The 19,087-nt window shown below is 49.1% G+C and overlaps 1 protein-coding gene and 1 long non-coding RNA gene across 3 annotated transcripts in view; one reads left to right on the top strand and one right to left on the bottom strand.

Moving 5' to 3' along the window:
* LOC123355839 (antigen WC1.1-like) overlaps window positions 1-10,360 on the bottom strand; it is a 58,532-nt gene extending 48,172 nt beyond the window's left edge. Inside the window, exons 1-2 of the mRNA XM_044998603.1 lie at window positions 10,150-10,360; window positions 5,068-5,382 (exon numbers count right to left, since the gene is read on the bottom strand). Of these exons, the coding sequence (XP_044854538.1) occupies window positions 5,068-5,382; window positions 10,150-10,360 (526 nt within the window). The remainder of the gene's footprint in view (window positions 1-5,067; window positions 5,383-10,149) is intronic.
* On the top strand, window positions 3,740-15,256 carry LOC123355916. Of its 2 annotated transcripts, none has more exons than XR_006575233.1 (3): window positions 3,740-3,840; window positions 13,580-13,728; window positions 15,146-15,256. It is a non-coding gene; the product is annotated as an uncharacterized LOC123355916 (long non-coding RNA). The 2 variants fall into 2 exon arrangements; XR_006575235.1 differs by having other exon boundaries at window positions 3,741-3,840; window positions 13,559-13,728.
* Window positions 15,257-19,087: the final 3,831 nt, after the last annotated feature.

Raw genomic sequence — 19,087 nt, 5'->3', positions numbered from 1 at the left:
GACTTTTCCTTTGCATAACAATGACCGTCATTTAACAGCCACGTGGTGGAGGCTGCAGAGGAAAAGCATACAGGGATCTTTCCCGGGGACAGCTGCGAGGGGCTGGAACAGGGTCAGACTTTATGCTTTCCAGATTGCCTGCAGCAGGAGGGCACTGCTATCCATTAACTGTTAAGCAGCCTAAAGTTTACGGCTTACCAGGCCTGGCTGCTACACGGATTCTGCTGTCCTGCCCCGCTTGTCTGATCTCCAGTGCAAGACCCCAGGCAATGAAAGCGAATGCCGAAAATTCGAACTTGTCCTGAGAGCACATGAGATTAGGTGCCCTGTATGGTCTTGTTCACAGAAACTGAGTAGACTGTGTTCAGTGTTCGCAAACATGTATCTTTGCAAGGAAATCACTTCCTTTTTCCCATCACACAGCTACGGCTCTTTCCCGAACTGCCCCGGCATCCCCCTCACAGAGGCTGGCACAGATTAGGCGGCGAAAGAAAAAGACTCGGGACGAGATGTTCGCTGAACTGATGGCCTGCTCCAGAGCCGAGGCGGCCCAGCAGAGCCAGTGGAGGGAGACCCTCTCTCAGCAGCAGCGCTCACACAGCGAACGGGAGGACAGGTGGCGGCAGGAAGACCAGCAGGCGACTCAAACGCTGCTTGGACTAATGAGGGAGCAAACGGACACGCTACGGCGCCTTGTGGATGTTCTGCAGGACCACAGGCAGGAGCAGAGAGCCCCCCTGAACTGTATCTGCCACCGCCCTCCCCCGCCACAAAGTCCTGTCCCCCCCTCACCCAAAATCACAAGAAGGAGGGGCGCTAGGGGCCGTGAAAACTGTCACTCCACCCCAGCAGAGCGCTCATGTACCAAACAGCTCTCATTCCCTAAAGTATGAGAATTGCTTCCCTTCCTGGCTCACCCGATCCCAAATCCCAGTTTCATCCCCCAACTGTGTAGTTGAGTATTAAAAATAGTTTGCTGTTCATTACTGTTTCCGTCATGTTTCTTTGCAGAAGACTTTGTGTGAAGGGGGGGAGGGGTTTGTTAATTGCATAGGAAAGCCACCATTAACAGGGTACAGACATGGGGACAGGATCAACAGCAGGTCACACACAGAGTGCAGTCACTAGGCACCCGGGTCGGGTCACTCTGGGAGGTGTCTGCTGCCCCAGGTCAGTCTGGGAGGTGTATGCTGACCCAGTGTCCGAGCGCCTGTCATCCACAAATGGCAAGGCAGGCTGCCCTTACCATGCCCTTCCACCCTAGCCATGAACCTCTCCGATGCCCTGAGCCCCAGCCAGAGTCATCATCCCCCTACACCTACTCACCCTTCCCACACACCCCTCACCCCTTCCTGCAAACCCTCCTGTAACCGTCCTCCCCCCAGAGACCGGTGTAGGAGCAGGAGCCTGTCAGTCCTTGAGTGTAGAAGCGGTCTGTACATCACTGCACACCGTACCCACCACAGTCTGCGTCCCTGTTTGAACCCTTGAACGCGAATTCGTTAGTAAAGAAAACTTTGTTAATTAAAAATGTTCCAATAACTTTATTTTTAAACGTCTGTTGGAAGGGGGGAAACCTGGTGAACGGGGTATGTAACCGCTGAAAAAAGTCAATAGTAACTGAAACAGGGGCAGGTTCAGCTTCTCTGTAAAGAGACTGGACAGTCATAGGTTACCCTGCTCTCTGAGGAACCTAGCTTTCAAAGCCTCCCGGATGCACAGCGCTTCCCGCTGGGCTCTTCTAATCGCACGGGTGTCTGGCTGAGCGTAATCAGCAGCCAGGCGATTTGCCTCAACCTCCCATCCCGCCATAAAGGTCTCCCCCTTGCTCTCACAGAGATTGTGGAGCACACAGCAAGCTGCAATAACAATGGGGATATTGGTTTCGCTGAGATCCGAGTGAGTCAGTAAGCTCCTCCATCTCCCCTTGAGACGTCTGAAAGCACACTCCACCACCATTCTGCACTTGCTCAGCCGGTAGTTGAAGAGTTCCTTGTCACTGTCCAGGGCGCCTGTATAGGGCTTCATGAGCCAGGGCATTAGCGGGTAGGCTGGGTCCCCGAGGATCACTGTAGGCATCTCCACATCCCCAACACTTATTTTGTGGTCCGGGAAGAAACTACCTTCCTGCAGGCGTCTAAACAGACCAGAGTTCCTGAAAACACGCACGTCATGAGCCTTGCCCGGCCACCCGACGTAGATGTTGGTAAAACGTCCCCTATGGTCCACCAGTGCTTGCAGCACCATTGAAAAGTAGCCCTTTCGGTTAATATACTGGCTGGCCTGGTGGGCCGGTCCCAGGATAGGGATGTGAGTCCCATCTATAGCCCCACCACAGTTTGGGAATCCCATCGCGGCGAAGCCATCTATGACGACCTGGACGTTTCCCAGGGTCACTACCTTTGAGAGCTGTAGGTCAACGATTGCGTGGGCTACTTGCATCACAGCAACCCCCACGGTAGATTTGCCCACGCCAAAGTGGTTCGCTACTGACCGGTACCTGTCTGGCGTGGCAAGTTTCCAGAGGGCTATGGCCACTCGCTTCTGCACAGTCAGGGCTGCTCGCATCCGGGTGTCCTGGCGCTTCAGGGCAGGGGCCAGCAAGTCACACAGTTCAAGGAAAGTGCCCTTACGCATCCTGAAGTTTCGCAGCCACTGTGATTCATCCCAGACCTGCAGCACTATGCGGTCCCACCAGTCCGTGCTTGTTTCCCGGGCCCAGAATCGCTGTCCCATAGCATGAACGTGACCCATTGCCACCATGATCTCCGCGGCGCGGGATCCCATGCTTTGTGAGAGGTCTGTGCCACTCTCACACTTCATGTCCTCACCGCGCTGCCGGAGCCTCCTCGCCCGATTTCTCAGCAGCTGACTGTGGAAGAGGTGGACGATAAGGTGCGAGGAGTTGACAACAGCCATAAGTGCAGCGATGATCGCAGCGGGCTCCATGCTCGCAGTGCTGTGGCGTCCGCGCTGTCACTGACCAGAAAAGTGCGGTAACAGATTTCCCGCCGGCGCTTTCAGGGAGAGAGGGCGGGAGTGACGGTTGAATGACAACAGTTACCCAAAACCACCCTCGACACATTTTTCCCCCAGCAGGCACTGGGGGCTCTACCCAGCATTCCAATGGGAAGCGGGGACTGCGGGAACTGTGGGATAGCTGCCCAGAATGCACCGCTTCCAATGTCGACGCTTGCCCCGTTAGTGTGGACTCACAAAGTCGAATTAGTGTCCTTAGTGTGGATACACAAATTCAAATTCATAAGGTCGAATCCACAAATTCGACCTAAGTTAAATCGAACTACTCTTGTAGTGTAGACATACCCTAAAAGTAAGTTTCATTTTGAAATCAGAGAGAGCTATCAGGCACTCAAGTTGTCAAGCATTTGTCTTTCAATTAATGACTGCCTCAGAATGAAAATGGCTACATGCTTTCAACATTAATGAAATGTGTGGTTCAAAATTCTGTGAAAACATTAACTGTCCTAAGTAATTTAAAAATCACTGGGAAGGAGGACGGCATATCTGAGATAGATGATATGAGCCAAAGCTATGACATGTGCATACATTGCAATTTGACAATGTACATGTTTTGCATTCTTTCCTGTCAGAACAGGTTAAAAGTATCCAAGAGAGGCTGGTTGAATAGTCAGCCACAGGTGTGGTTGCACCCAATTAGGGAACAGCTGGCCCTGATAAAAGGGCAGGCTGAGAGAGTTGAAGGGAGACTTGCTCAAGAGGGGAAGCAGAGAGGACCAGACTGCCTGGGAGAGCAAACAGTGTACCTGAGGCAGAGAAGGGCTTGGGGAAAGGCAGACAGAGCTGAGGTGCTTTCGCCTGGTGAGTCCCTAGGCAGAGGCCTTGCTAAAGGCTAGGGGAGGTACTAGGGCTGCACACAAGCAGCTGAAGCTAGAAAGGCAGCAGGTCCAACCCTTGCCAGTGATGAGTGGCCATTATGGACTGCAGTTTGCCCCTGAGAGAAGGGGCTAGATGATGACTGGTAGTAGCCACTGAGGCAAGATGGGTATAGAGGGTTGGGGTTCCTTTGGGTGGGGAGACCCAGAGTGTGGGGGCACTGCTGTGGGGCAGCACCCCAAGGTGAGGGACATGGGGTCAGAGGTGGTGGAGACAACAGGGCAGGTAATGGAGGGCAAGACACTGGCCCATAGAGGGTGCTGCTGAGCTGGAGGAGCTAACTCCTGGACAGACCAGCAGGAAGTGCCACACTGGTGAGTGCCTTGCCTTGCTACAATATTCTATTATTATTATTATTTGCTTAATATTTTCTTCCAGCAGTCACTGTTGCTTCATAAGACTTTACAAATTACACCAATGCAATAGTATTAATTTTCAGCTAGTCTCTAATAATCAGATCTGTATGAATGGGTGGCACAAAGCCAACCCCCATTGCATGTCAATAACGTAAAAGTGGCCACAACTGCTCCAATTCTATCCAGAAAGTTTTAAAATAACAACACATGGACCCTACATAGCACTATCTATTCAAGTGCCTGAAAGTATTTTACAAACACAAATGAAGTTGAGCCTCACAGATGCTCTCTGGGGTAGGAAATTAACTGTTTTACAGATGGGGAAACTGAGGCACAAGGCATTACTGAATACAGAACTGGAAATCAAACCCATGTCTCCTGGTTCTGTGCTCTGGCCACTAGACACTGCCCCTTTACCTTACAGAGGTATCTGAGTAGGCAGGAGAGTACTCAGCAGTGGAGGATATGGGGAATTAGAGCTCTGTTGGGAACCTACTTTATATCAGGAGAAAGGTAAATAGAACTGTTCCCATTTAATGGAGACACTTGAAATAAAGTGAAGAATATGAGAGAATGGGATTTCCCACCATCTCTTCTTGCTCACCCTGGGTGGTGGGAAAGTGGAGCCATGCTTTGTAGCAGACAAGAATTCTTTGGAGCAACTTGGAAATATGCAAAGTTTTCTGGGATGTGGGCTCACAGGAGGAATATATGGATGTGAGAGAAAAGAGACCAAGTAGCCCAGCTGTAGGGCCCATGTTAGTTGTATGTTAAAGTCAACAGTTTGAATTCTTACCTGAACACAATACGCTGACATCATCAGTGTGGGAGCATGTGTCTTTGGGATGGGACATCCTGGGACAGTTTGAAAGGACGGCTTCATTCCCCACACATTGAAATGCTTCCTTCCAGATCAGATCATGTCCTTCTCCAAAATGTGCTGATCCTATAGTAGCTACAGCCTGTCCACACTCTAATTCATTGCAGATAACAGAAGCAGCATTGAAATCCAAGTGGGAATCACAGACTGTCTCCCATGTATTTCCATGTTTGACTTCAACACGTCCTGAGCAGGCAGTGTCCCCTCCAACCAGCCGGACCTCAATGTGACCTAGAGAGTCAATGCATCCATCAATGAGTGTTGGTTATACTGACATCCCATAACTTTCCCCAGGCCTTCCTAGGGATGAAATAAAGGGAACCTTCACCTCTCAACAGCAAAGACATTGTTAAATAAGGAGCCCTTTACTCCACATGCCAGTTCCTGTGTTCCACTGATATGAGAGAGTTTGAATAAGAGATCAAGGGTTAGCCAACAACATAATTCTCAGGTGTGAACAGGTTGACACAAGGCAGAGTGTGTGACTGTCTCTCCAGGTGGGACTGGACAGGACTGAGTGTTTACACGGTTTTATACAATATTCCAGCTGAGAATGTATTTTCTGTCCCTTCATTACAGGAAGGATATTGAAAAACTGGCAAAAGTTCAAAGAAAGGAAACTATTCAATGATGAGGCCTGGAGGCTTGAAAGAGGCTCAATCTGTGAGACTGGGGAGTAAAGGAGAATAAGGGGCAAGGAATAGCAAGTGTCTGCACAGGGGTGAAAACAAGGAGGGGAGGAGCTTCATAATTCATATGATCTGAAAATACAAAAATAATGGGTGAGAGTTCAGAAGGGAAAAGCAAAGGGCAGAGAGGAGGAATAACTCCCCAGCAGTGGAAGGAGTAGAGAGTGGGATAGACACACAAAGCTGCTCCGACTGCTTGGAATTAGGACCTAGTGTGTTGGCCTCACACCAACAAAGCCTGACACACAGAACACTGCTTCCAGTGTGAAGCACTTCTCAGTTATTCTTATGGCTTGTCTACAGGGGATGTTACCTCACATTAACTGTAATTAGCTTGCCTTAAATACCTTGTGTCCAGAGCTAGCTCTAGCCACCAGCCGACCAAGCAAGTGCTTGGGGCGGCACCTTGTAAGGGGCAGCCAATCTTGTGGTGGCGGGGTGGCGCTTGGGTTTTTTGTTTTTGATTCGGCGAGGTGGCACTGGGGGGGCGAGGGGGGAGTTTGTTACGGTGGGGTGGTGCTTTTTTGTTTTTTTCCCTTGGGGTGGCAAAAAAGTTAGAGCCGGCCCAGCTTGTGTCCACATGAACCCTGTTCTCAGAGCATCTTAGGTTGCTGTAACTAATCCCTTGTTGAAGGAGTAGCTCCACTTAACAATCAGTTTGTTTATTGTAAGATTCCTGTGAAATAATTCCTAATGCTAATGCTGCGGACAGTCCTCCAACTAGTGTCCCATTCTGCATAGCTTTAGACCTGCATCAACCTTCTTTGTGCCTGTGTGTACTCCACAACTCTGGGGTCACCTTGACCAGATGTACCCTCTCTGGTTAAATGCTGGCAAGCAGGCAGCCAGAAGTGCCTCTTTTGGTACCAGGTGAGTTCATATTCCTATAGCAACCATGGCCCCCCTGCTTCCATATGGACCTTTGTAGAGGTCCAGGACTTGATTGGCCTGTCTGGAGACAAGCATGTCCAGTTCCCTCTGGATAAGAGTCACCAGAATGCAGCCATCTACAGGGCACTGTCAGAGAAAATGAAAGTGAGGTGATGCTGGAGCAGGTTCGCTGACTCAGTACTGGGTCCAGCGAACCTGCTCCAGCAGGTTAGTAACTGCACATGCATCTCTGCAAGCTGTCCTGAGTACAGCTGAATGAATAACTGAAATTTCTCCCCTTCCCACCCAAAATTTGTTCCTTTTTTAATGTCTTTTCAAAATCATATTTAAAATCTTTCATTAGATCAGAGGGGGTTTTTTTGTTTGTTTTTTTTCTGCAAGAAAAAACAAGAACATTCAGTTTGGGCTCTAAATGAACCAATTCTTTTTTCAGATTTTTTGGTTTGGCCACTAAACTGAAAACTCAATGATTTACTCAGCAGTAGTCAGTAAAGCCTGCAGAAGGGCACAAGCAGTCACTAACCTGCTCCTGCCACTCCTCCACCCACCCTAGAAAAGAAGAGTCATGCATCCACCCCCCCAACAGCTTCAAACCATACAATTTTTTTAAAAAACCTTGTCTACACAAAGCCTGCCCCCTCCTTCCCACACATGCGCGTGCACCACTCAAATAAAGTAGAGTGTCTGTAGAATGGGAAACAAATGGGGGAATATCTTATTATCACAAAGGAAATCATGGAGTTGGAAGAGAAGATGAGAATGGCATTTCAACATTATGTGAACAACAACATTTTATCATTGTTGGCATGGAGACCATGAGGAATGGGACCATAAATGACTGTGCTTTTTCCTATTTCCCTGTGCACTTGTAACTGTGTGAAGAGGGGAGTTGTAGCCTGCAGAGAGGCTGTCAGATCTCAGGAAAAATAAGAAAAAAACTATAGATATCTGTTCCATGGAGCATACAGTTAATCCCAATAGACAGCCCTCAAAGCAGCTTGAGAGGTTTCCTGGAGCATGCACAAAAGGTCAGAATGGAGCGCATAGCCCTTGTGAGGGACACAATGCAGAGGCAAACAACTGTGATAAAGCACCTTTTGCTTTAAAAGCCAAGCACTGAGACCCAACACTCCAATGTCCTGCAAACTATAGAGAATGCACCATACCGGGTGCACAATTCCAAACAACCTTATCACAGTTCCTTCCCACTGCATTCAACCCCACTGGAAATGGAGAAGGAGAACGCTTTCTGATGCATCACCGTCATGGGTGAATACTCTTTGGTGGGGCTCTCCCTCAATACCCAAGTTTTTCAGTTTGTACCACATTCCTTTGGCCTGGTCTACTCCTAAAACTTAGGTGGCCCTAGCTACATGGGTCATGAGTGTGAATTTTTCACAGCCCTAAAAGACATGTTTACTTTTTTGATAAACTCAATAAATTCATTTCCATAGAATGATAAAGTGTAGGACTGGAGTGGACCTTCATAAAGCGTCTAATCCAGTCCTCTGCACCAAGACAGGACTAAGGCTATGTCTACATTGCACAACAGAACTTTTGCTGACAAAAGTGCCAGACGAAACTTTCACTGACAAAAGCGCCAGTATGGACAGAGCTGTGTCGGCGGGAGACGCTCTGCCACTGACACAGCTAATGCCGCTTGTTAGGACTCATTTAATTATGCCAGCAGGAGAGATCTCTCCCATCAGCATAGAGCAGCTACATGGGATACTTTACAGCTGTGCCGCTCTAAGGTCTGCAGTGTAAATATAGCATAAGTATTATCTAGACCACCCCTGACAGATGTTTGTCTGACTCTTTCTTAAAAACCTCCAATGACACAGATTCCACAACCTCCCTAGGTAATTCGTTCCGCTGCTTAATGAGCCTTACGATTAGGAAGTTTTCTCCAATGTCTAATTTAAATCTCTCTTGCTGCAATTTAATTCTTTTACTTCTAGTCCTGTCCTCAGTGGCGAAGAACTATTTAGTGCCCTCCTATTTTATAGCAGCCTTTTTATGTACTTGAAGAATGTTAGGATGTCCCCACATCAGCCTTTTCTTCTCCAGACTAAAACAACCCATTTTTTTCATCTTTCCTCGTAGTTGATATTTTCTAGACCTTTAATCACTTTTGTTGCTCTGCTCTGTTGGCTACCATTTTCCCTGGAAAAACTTAATCAGTTAGAGCTCCCACCCTATGCTATTAATTCAGAAAATAATCAAACCAAAACTCCTTTGCTTGCTCACAGAGTGTTCATTAGCCACAACTTCCTGTGGCATCCTAGCAGAAGCACAAGGCACCCTCACTCTCTTCCCTTAACCACTCGGACCATTTTGCAGGGGACCCCACTCTGGCTGCCCATAATTTTGAGAAGTTTTATCCAGTTCCTGCCCCCATCCATCCTCCAGAATTTCAACCTAGATATCACAGATGCTGTGCCAAATCCAACAGGCATTAGGTCCACATAAGCTGCCTTACATCAACCTAACTCTGTAGTGTAGACCAGGGCTTAGTATTACTTGTGTCAGGGCTGTTTTTAACAGTGTGTTAGTCACTCTCTTTAGATCTGTGTGCAAACCCAACCATTTTAACAGCACAAGCTTTGATGAAGCCAGGTTACACATACACATTTATTTCCCAAATGCAGAGTGCAGAGAGATCCAGGTGTATCTCCATGACATTACCCTTGAGGGTAAATCTAGTCCACCCTGCATGGGAAGGCAGCCAGGCAGGCAGTGGAGCAAAGAGCTACATACCATGTGGGAGTTTCCTGCCAGATGCTGCAGGGAGATTTGGGGAAGGAGGGAGCTGTGTGGTGCAGTATAGCCAGTTTTGCCCCCTGCCCCAGCTGTTTTGGCCCCTCCCCCTCACCAGGGTCAGGCTCAGGGCTCCTCCCCTGCTGCCTCAGGGAACTCTGGGGAAAGCTCCACAGCACTCGCCCCCCTGGCTCCATCTCCAGCAGCCACAGGCAAGGACACAACTGCTGCTGCTGCCCAGGGGAGATACTGGGCTTCTATACACAGGCACCTACCAGCACAGACCTGATAATGGGGTCACCTCCCGCCCCATCCTTACTCCATGACCTGCCCAGAGGATGGCACAGCCTGCTCAGCTCCACCCTGACCCCAGTTCAGGGCACCTCCAGCTCTGAGTCACCAGGAATGTCACAGGTAGGTTCAGTCCCTACTCCCTCATAGAATATCAGGGTTGGAAGGGACCTCAGGAGGTCATCTAGTCCAACCCCCTGCTCAAAGCAGGACCAATCCCCAGACAGATTTTTACCCCAGTTCCCTAAATGGCCCCCTCAAGAATTGAACTCACAACCCTGAGTTTAACAGGCCAATGCTCAAACCACTGAGCTTTCCCTCCCCCCATGAGGAGTTTCCTATGGGGACCGGTTTGCTGAGTTCTTACCTGAGCAGATCACTCCTGTATCAAAAGAATGACGGCACTGGAATGCACCCCATCCTGCATGTTTGCAGTTCCAGAGAGCTGACTCATCACCACCACAATCAGCTAGAATCAGCCAAGTTGGTCCAGATCCTTCTCCAAAATGAGCATTACCAAGGGCACTGACAGCAGATCCACATCCCAGCTGCTTACAAACCACCTCAGCATCTTCCATGTCCCAGTTGTCATCACACACCGTCCCCCACTGATCCTGGTGTTTAACCTCCACTCTCCCGGCACAGGGGCTGCTTCCATTCACCAGCCTCAGCTCATCAGCACCTTCAAACAGACACAGAGCAGAGCTGCAGACAGCGCAGAGCCCAAACCTTCTGGCTTGGACAGTATCACAAAAGGGCCCTGGGCTTTACTCCCTGTTCCCCCAGTTAGGCTTGTCACTGGGGAGGCAGCATCATCTGTCTTCTCCCCTCTGAGCTCTCTGGGCTGGTGGATGCTGAGCAGCGTCACTGCTGTGTGTATCAAAGACTTCTCCCTTCCCTCACCACCCCTCGTCCTCCTTCCTTTGACCTTCCTCCCCCACCACTCACTTGAAAACATGTTCCCCCACCCCACCTCTCCGTGGCACCAGCTCCTCCACCCATCTCCAACAACCTCTCCTGCCTGGATAGGAGTGTGGTGTATTGAAAACTGTTAAAATGGCAACCTGCTGCCACTTTAAGAGTAAGGGGCTTCCTAGTCCTGTTTGCAGGCTAGGGATGGAGCTCTTTGTAAGGAAGCAGCAATCTGGGCCTTCAGCAGTCCAACTGCAAAGAGCCCGTCTAAACCTAGGTGCCGTAAGTTGTGCCTTTCTGCCTTGTGGAGCAGTCTGCTTTTTCTCTCTCTGTTTTGGGGTTCTTGTGTGTTAGGGTTCTGCATTCTAAGTAAGTCATATTACACTGCAACCTTCCAGAAAGAGTATTTCATATATTTATCTAACTTCTCTGTTTATGCTGTGAACATAACATGGAGAGCCAGACATATCTCCGTCCCCTCATATTTGCTGCTGCTCTGCCCATTCAGTGCCACCCTCCCCCCCCAACATACAGCCCACCTGCCACTCACTGCTACTTTTCTTCCTCCTCTGTCTGAGTCTCTGCTCCTCCCAGATCCCTCCCCTTCTACCTGCTTCAAATCTTTAAATATTTCTCATAAAGAATTAGAGAAAATGTTTTTCCTCACCTGCATTTACCTGCTGGTTACAAAGTGTAACTGCAGATTTATCTGAATATTTTACACTCAGTTTTTATAAAGCACATTCCCTCTCCAGTAACAGGGGGTGTAACTCCATCCTGGAGGCCAGGGGACATCAGAACCCTCAGAGCAGAGAGCTCCCACTAGCTGCAATTACAGCTGTATATTGATGGGAAGCTGGGGCGGGGAGGGGGGCGCACTGTTGCATATAATCTCATGGTGAAAACAAACCTCTTCCCCAGGGCACAGTGACTATTATGGGAAGTCCAGGAGCTCTGGACCCACCTCCACACCCCTCTTGTTGAGGGGATTCATTCTGCGACACTGAGTCAGATTAAGAAAATTGATGTCTCTTCCGACTCTTCCCTGCTCTGTGGGAACCCACATGTTGGGCTTGGAACAAAAGAGGTTACTTTGTTCATTTAAATTTATTTAAAGGTTTTTTCTGTCTGGTGAATTTTATCCCCACGTTATCTCTCCACCCTCAATCACACAGGTAGGCATTGTTCCCATTTTACAGAAGGAGAACCTGAGGCAGTGAGAAATGAAGTGAGATGCCCCAAGGTCACACACTAAATCTGTGGCAGAGTCAAGAACAGACACTAATCGCCAGATTCCCAGTGCAGGGTTTTCACCATAGAACCATCTGTACGTTACACAGGAGCACAGGCTGTGCACTCATGTATTCCATGGTGTCCGCATCACAGCAGTGACTGGGGGTTAATTATTATGATTTCCTCTTAGTGCTGTTCCCAGTAGGGCATATCCACTGTAGCATGTTTGCTCTCTGGTTTGAGCTGCCACCATCATGTTACACCTGCCACGTGCTTTTTATGGCCCTGAACCAGCAAAGGCTTTTACTCATAGGGGACTAACTCATGTTCTTATTGTTAAGCTCGTATTTAAGTGTTTTGTTGGAAGGGAGCTTATAATGTACATTAGCTCCTATGGAGTTATGGGTTGATTTTAAGATGTCCCTGTTCTTTTTAAATCCCTTTGTGCTGTAGTCCCTGCCTGTATTTGAGTCCCCTCCCTCCTTGAGACTTTTTTTAATTTTTATTTTAGTCCAGATTGTGGAACTTCCAGGAGTCGTCCCACTGACTACACTGGCCTCCCTGGGACTGTTCCTGTCACAAAGGGCTCAGCAATGGCAGGAAAAAAGATGAGCAACAATTTCACAAAACCATTTCTGTTCTGTAATTTTTGTGTGTTTGTTTTTCTAAAGTTTTGACAATCAAAGATGAAAACATTAACCTACTGGAGTGTCTATTTCAGCTCTGCGAAACTTTTGGGTGGAACCAGAATCCAGCCTGTTCAAAGGTGTTCATTTGTAGATTTGTAAAGTGCCCCGTTATTGAGGGAGGGTGGCAGGGAGTTCAGCAGCCATTCTAAGCTGCATTTAAATCAAGCTGAAAAACATTCTCATGGACTGTTGGGCTCTCAGCTTTTAACAGGACACAAGTGAGATGGGGACATTCCTGTTCCACATGGACTCAAATTTAAAGACAAGAAAAGGAAGGTTGTAACCAGCCTCTATTATTACTCTCACCAGACTAGTATCAGGAGGTAGCCGTGTTAGTCTGTATCCACAAAAACAGCAAGTAGTCTGGAGGCACTTTAAAGACTAACAGATTTATTTGGGCATAAGCTTCCGTGGGTAAAAAATCCTCACTACTTCAGATGCATGGAGTAAAAGGTTTTACCCACAAAAGCTTATTCCCAAATAAATCTGTTAGTCTTTAAGGTGCCACCGGACTCCTTGTTGTTTTTCTGACCAGTGGAGTTCAGGGCTGCCTTCTCTCCCTGCAGGGTACGAGTTCCACCCATTGTAGGTAATGGGAGTCACTCCACCCTGCAGGGAGAATAGGAGCCCCATGGTTTCACATGGCCCATGCCATGGTGATTTGGTTACCCAGAATCTCCGTGGAATTCTCTGCATTTTCAGTCTGGTAAAGGTCAGTTTTATCATGAGATCAAATCCCAGCTACTTCTGTGTGAATTTCTTGGGAAGTTCAGGTACGAACCCCCACTTCAGAAAATGTCTTTGCTCTGGAATCCTCAGCACCTACCCTCTGAGGCACAGAGACATTGCAGAGCTATCTGTGATCTGTACATACCAGCTGTGGTACTGCAGTTTTTCTCTAGCTAACATTTGAGGTTTCTAAAATCTGACTTTCATCTTCAGTTTCACCTGTTCATACTGCAGCTACAGAACAGCAGCGTCTCAGACTGCAGCAACTCACAGAAACAGGCTGCTACTAGACAGTGCAGTGCCTGACAAGTGCATCATTCAAACCCTGCTGAAGATGGCCCGGCACATTTGATGCACACAGGACAGCAGTGTTATTTTAAATGGTATGGACTGTATATTTGGAATTATTCACAGGTATCATACAGAGGCACAGAGATCTGGATTGGGGGATGAGGCTGGAAGTCATAATCACTAGCCCACTTTGCTTTTCTTGTGATTAATTATCAGGATTTTCTAAGCACTGAAGCCATTAGTTTACTAAATGCAACTCTGGGCTCACAGTGCTACAAGACTGCAAATATATAAACCTCCGCTCTCAGAATAACCAATGAGAGATAATCAGAAACTCAAGTTTACTTTAACCCCAATTGCCTATTTTCCAGAAGTCAATTGCTTCATTGACTTCTGGAATAAAACACTATTTCTAGTGGCTTAAAACTTTCTTCCTAGTTCTTGTCTGCCGGCTCATACAGTGAAATAAATCAGACACTTACCCATGGTGTCCTGAAGAAAGAGGAGAAACCAAAGCAGCTGAGTGGAGAGATGTCTCTTCATTGCCAGCCGGTCTTGCTGGTCCCCTCTTGACACTGCACTGGCTACACCGAAACAACTGCCAAAGCTCCTGTGTGTCTGACAAGTGACAACAAAGCAGTGGAAGGGAAATATGTAGATTCAGATGCTGGCGTCAGCTGCCAGAAGGAACCAATAGAAACAATATTCACCTTTTTAGACATTATCAGAGGTTTTATCTAAAACTTTGTGCAGCTAAAACATCCAATACAATTCTAAAACTCCGTCTATGACCATATATGAGTGATGAGTCCACTTCTGATGTCATCTTCGCTTCAGTCTCAGATCATCATGTAACCACCCTCCTTGGCATAGGGTAGAACAGTGTGAAAAATGATTCTGTCTGATTAGTCAAATAACTTTAGAGCCTAGAATGCTGCTCATTTGACAAACTAATTAAGAAAACAAATGTGGAAAAAAAGAAACCTCTAAAATTGAACCCCACAGAGCTGTGAGTGTCCAATTGTAGCCAGGCCACTAAAACCACAGAGCTTGGATACAGCTGACCCCAGTGGTAGCATCCCAAGGAGAAGGGAACAACCCCTGATCCCTTTGTGGAACCCAGACTGCTCAGGGCTTCCTGAACGGAGTGGGCACGGCAGAGGTACATTAGTGATAGGAGTGTGTCCTGGAGCTTCCTTCAGATGTGACCATCAGTGGCAGCAGAGTCTCAGGGGGCTTCCTGCTCACCCAGTTAGAGCTTGTTCTTAACACTTACTGATTAGGTTCTGTGTGACCGTCACTCATACCGTAGTGTAGGTAGCGACTCGCTCCAGGACTCTCTGTCCAGGCCAGTGCTAGGCCTGCCCTGTGTGGTAACTCTAGGCAGCACAGGCTGCATTAGTCAGTCTGGGAGCTAGAGAGAATCACAAGGTCCTGGCCATTTCCATCAGTCTGAATAGAGAATTTCCTTAGTAGTCTGTGCAGCTGAAACCCATTTCGTCTGTACAGCGAAAAGCAGCACATTGGCCATAAGGACACGAGCTTCTCAGCAGACAGCAGCAAGTTAACCAGGAAAACAACATAGCCGACATCCAGTGGAAAAGCAGCCCGGGGACGGAGCAATCAAAGGTAAAATCCAGCCTGAAGGAGCCGTGCATAGGTGTGTGTTACAACAGGCCTAACCAAGCCATTTAGAATGGAATTTTAAATCAGCCCATCACAGCAATTGTGGTGCCAAACAGAAAGGTGGCCTTGTAGGAAACAGCTCAAACGCAGGCATCTCTGGCACTTTGCCACCCCTACCTCGTGAAGGCTAAACTGCCACAGTGTGAGCTCCTTGGCAATGAACAACAGGCTGTTTTTCCCTAGCCAGATGCCATCTTGGTGAATGGCAAGAACTCTGAATCAGCACAGGAAGTTCTTTCACCCATCCAGAGAGCGGCAGACTAGGAACCATGAGGCAGCTACACCAGCTCTGCCTTAAATACAATCCTTGTCAGCGGCTCACCATGGAAGGGCCAGTACAGCACTATGCAGCCACTGACCCTGAATAACCAGAAAACAGGTCAGAGAATTCAAGAACTGACTTATAATTGAAGAAGGTGCTGGCAAAGTTACTGGGAGAGGGGTGAGGTCTCCTTGCAACAGCTCTGATTGGTTTTTTTTTCTGCCCCAGGAGGTGGACAAGTGGGGCAGGCTGCCAATGAAAGGTTCAAATTCAGTAGGTGGTTGGAGCTTCTCATGTTATCTGGAGACTGGGCCCCACCCCACCAAAATCCCATCACCAGGAGCAGTTTGCCAGACCAGTGCTGTGACAGCTGCTCCAAGGCCGTCCCCTTCAGAACAGGGGTCTTGGGTGGGTCCTGCAGCTTCAACAGCAGGAGCACAGAGCCATGCTGTGAATGGGGGTGACCATGTCATGGGGCTGATCCCATAAGCAAGGCAGAAACAGCCAGGCAGGGATTGTTGCCCAGTGAGTTGGGGGAAGGGGCTGGGAAAGTCCTGGGGCAGGTCTCTGCTCAGAGCCTGGAGCTCCCTGCCCGAGGGAAGCTGGGGCAGAAGCCTAAGGAGTGGGGCAGGTGAGCCTGTAGCTGGGAGATGAGAGGACAGGATCAGAAGTCTGGACATAAGGGGTAGTTGTGGAGCCCTCATATGGGCTGGTGAGTTCCTGCCCCTGTGTAGCTGGGAAGGGTCAGATGAAGCAAGTGGGAGAGCTCTGCTGTGAAGGTGAAGAAGGGGATACATTTCAGTGGTGTCACTGCCCCAAGGCAGGGGAACCTTAACTGCCCCATCTGGGGTGTGAGCACTCATGGAACTGCCAGAGGGGAAACAGAGGCAGGATGGCCACATTTCCACACCACAGGGGCCTGTGCCAGACTACAGCCTGTGATACTACTGATCTAGGGTTCAAAGTTTGGGGAGAAGTCCTGAAACCTCCTAAATCCCACTGCCAGAAAGCACAGAATATCCATCTAGTCCTGCAACTGGGCTTTAATGACTTGCACTGAGTCTAGAGTATGACTTAAACCAGAAAGTGTATTAGCTTTGCCCCACATGGAGAATGCAGGAGTGTATGTTGAGGGTGGGGGGAGTAACAAAAATTTTGCTTCTGTCCCTGTGATTAGGTGCTGTAACCATTTCCTGTTGTTTGAATTTCCTATTTACTCCTGTATGATGATGCATTTTAATACTTGTCTTCATTTGTCCCCCCCCCAGATAGAGAAGAACCTTTCCCAAAGTCTCTGTCAGTCTCAGTTTATTTCACAGTATGGAAAACACCAAAGGGATCAATATGGAGTCCCCATGAGGGACAGACAGTGTGGGGTCCATGCTGTGCTCCCAGTCCAGCCAATCTGGAAGGAAGGCAGGGAAACTCCTCCTATTTGAAGGTGAAGACCATCTCCCCAACACTCACTGCACAGGAGGGCCACCGTGCAGGAGGCTGAGGCAATGCAGCAGCACCACCTTCATTGTGTTCCCTGAGACATTCCTATGTGTGACTCCCTGTCTTTTTGGGTCTCTGCTGCTCAGCAGGAGCACCTGCGGATGGAAGAGGCAGATCTTCTCACTGGGTCACGATCACCCCATTCAGCGATTTCACTGCATAAGAAAGTCCCACCACGTGCAGAGCTCAGTACAAGACCCACGCTGGATCTTCTGAGTCTCTCTCTTATCTGGTAGTTTCAGACTCCTGGCCAGGGATCTGGAGGGGGGTGGTCTCCAGGACAGTGCAGCAGTCAGCAGGGAGTCAGTCCCAGTTCTCTCTCAATCATGGTGCAGTGCGGGGAGGGGACACAAGGTGCCAGTAGCTGTCAGTTTGGCTCAGCTCTGGCTGTGTCGTGCTCCCAGACCCAGCTGGGAGGCTGAAGCAGCAGGATCTTTCCTGATGGAATGGGACCATCAGCATAAGCACCGTACAGTTGAAAGGGAAACATAATCATGATACTGCCCTCCCCCACAGGAACAGGGGCCACCACTAGAGGGCAATGTAGGAAAGCAGCCTCAGTGGCTTCCTGGAACGCACACCCATTGGTGCACTGCCTCTGCTCCTAAAGACCCGGCTCTGAGTTGAGCACTCAGTATCAGCGTGAGGCAAACCCACAGCCAGACCAAGGCTGCTCACTCAGCTGCACTGATTCGTTGCAGGCCATTTGGTGGAGTGCAGGTCCAGTGCTCTATCTGGACATTTCTCTTTCCCCCACTGATCCCTCCACACTTGACAACTGGGTTGATCTCAAGACCAGGATGCCTGACAGTTTGCAGAGGGGTAGGGGATTTCTTGGGAGCCTTTTCCTACAGGAGAGGGCACTGGTGCTCAACCAACTGATTCAGTCCATGCTCTGGAACCAGCTCAACATCCTGACCCTGTCCCGGGCACCCTGGCTGGTCTGCAGAATAAAATCTTAGAGTTCTTCTGGTCAGGGTTGCACTGGGTCTCTCCAGGTGTCCTGAGCCTCTCCCTGGAGGAGGGAAGACAGGATCTGCTCTTCCTCCAGTCAGGTCCATTTCTTCCATCTCCAGGCCCTGCACAGGCTCCTTTCTGGTGCAGGTAGCCTGGCATGGAGCATGCTGGTGCAAGCCTTTCTCTGTCCCCTCCGAGATCTCCAATACAACTGACAGCTCTTCTATCTCCACCTAAGGGATCTCCCGTAAGACTTCTCTGAGCTGCTAGTCTTTTACCAGGACCTTCTCAGGACTTAGAAGCTACTCTTCATGACCAGGTCCATGGTGGCCACTTCTACAAAATTGCTTTCTAGGTGTGCAGGTGGCAGAGTCCCACTTGGTACACCAGAGGCTGGTCCCAGCTGGTGCCACCAGGATCCCCTGGACTATGACCGGATGGATTGGGTGGACCCCTATGGTGCTCTAGCAGTGGATGGGGTTCTCCACCCCACACATTTCTCATTGCATGCTCCAGGAGTTAAGGGCAGCCCTACCACCCACCAGTTGTGTTTTTGTTGAGTGGATCCTGTGGCAGGGTTGTCTATGTCCGCCCCTCACCCATGGCCCTTGGGACCTTACCACTGGCCCTGTGCCCCATGAGCATCCCAGGCCACCCCCTATGTACCATGTGAGACTGCTCTGAGGTATGCAACTGGTGTGTCTCCAAACAGCACCCAGAAAACAACTATGCACTCATACTCCTCACCCTTCGTTTCCTCACCTTCTGTCCTGCCTTGACACCAAGTGGTGGGTGTGACGCATTCCCCCGGGGTGCCACCTGGAACTGTGGTATCACTGAGCCCCGTGTTGCACCAGCCTGGGCTCCCTCTCATACTCAACTGATGTGACAAGCTGCAAAGCCTCCCAGCCTTCACTTTCATGAGCATTCATGAAGGTAGAGGCACACCCAGCCACAGTTACATGCAGGCTTTCTGACCAGCCCCTGCCTATGAAGGCTACAGCTAAGGCAACTTCAAGCTCCTCAGGCATGCACCATCTCTGGAGCAT

Source organism: Mauremys mutica, chromosome 1 (assembly GCF_020497125.1).
Source record: "Mauremys mutica isolate MM-2020 ecotype Southern chromosome 1, ASM2049712v1, whole genome shotgun sequence".
Taxonomy (NCBI): Eukaryota; Metazoa; Chordata; order Testudines; family Geoemydidae; genus Mauremys; species Mauremys mutica.
This window is presented reverse-complemented; position numbering and strand designations above follow the sequence as displayed.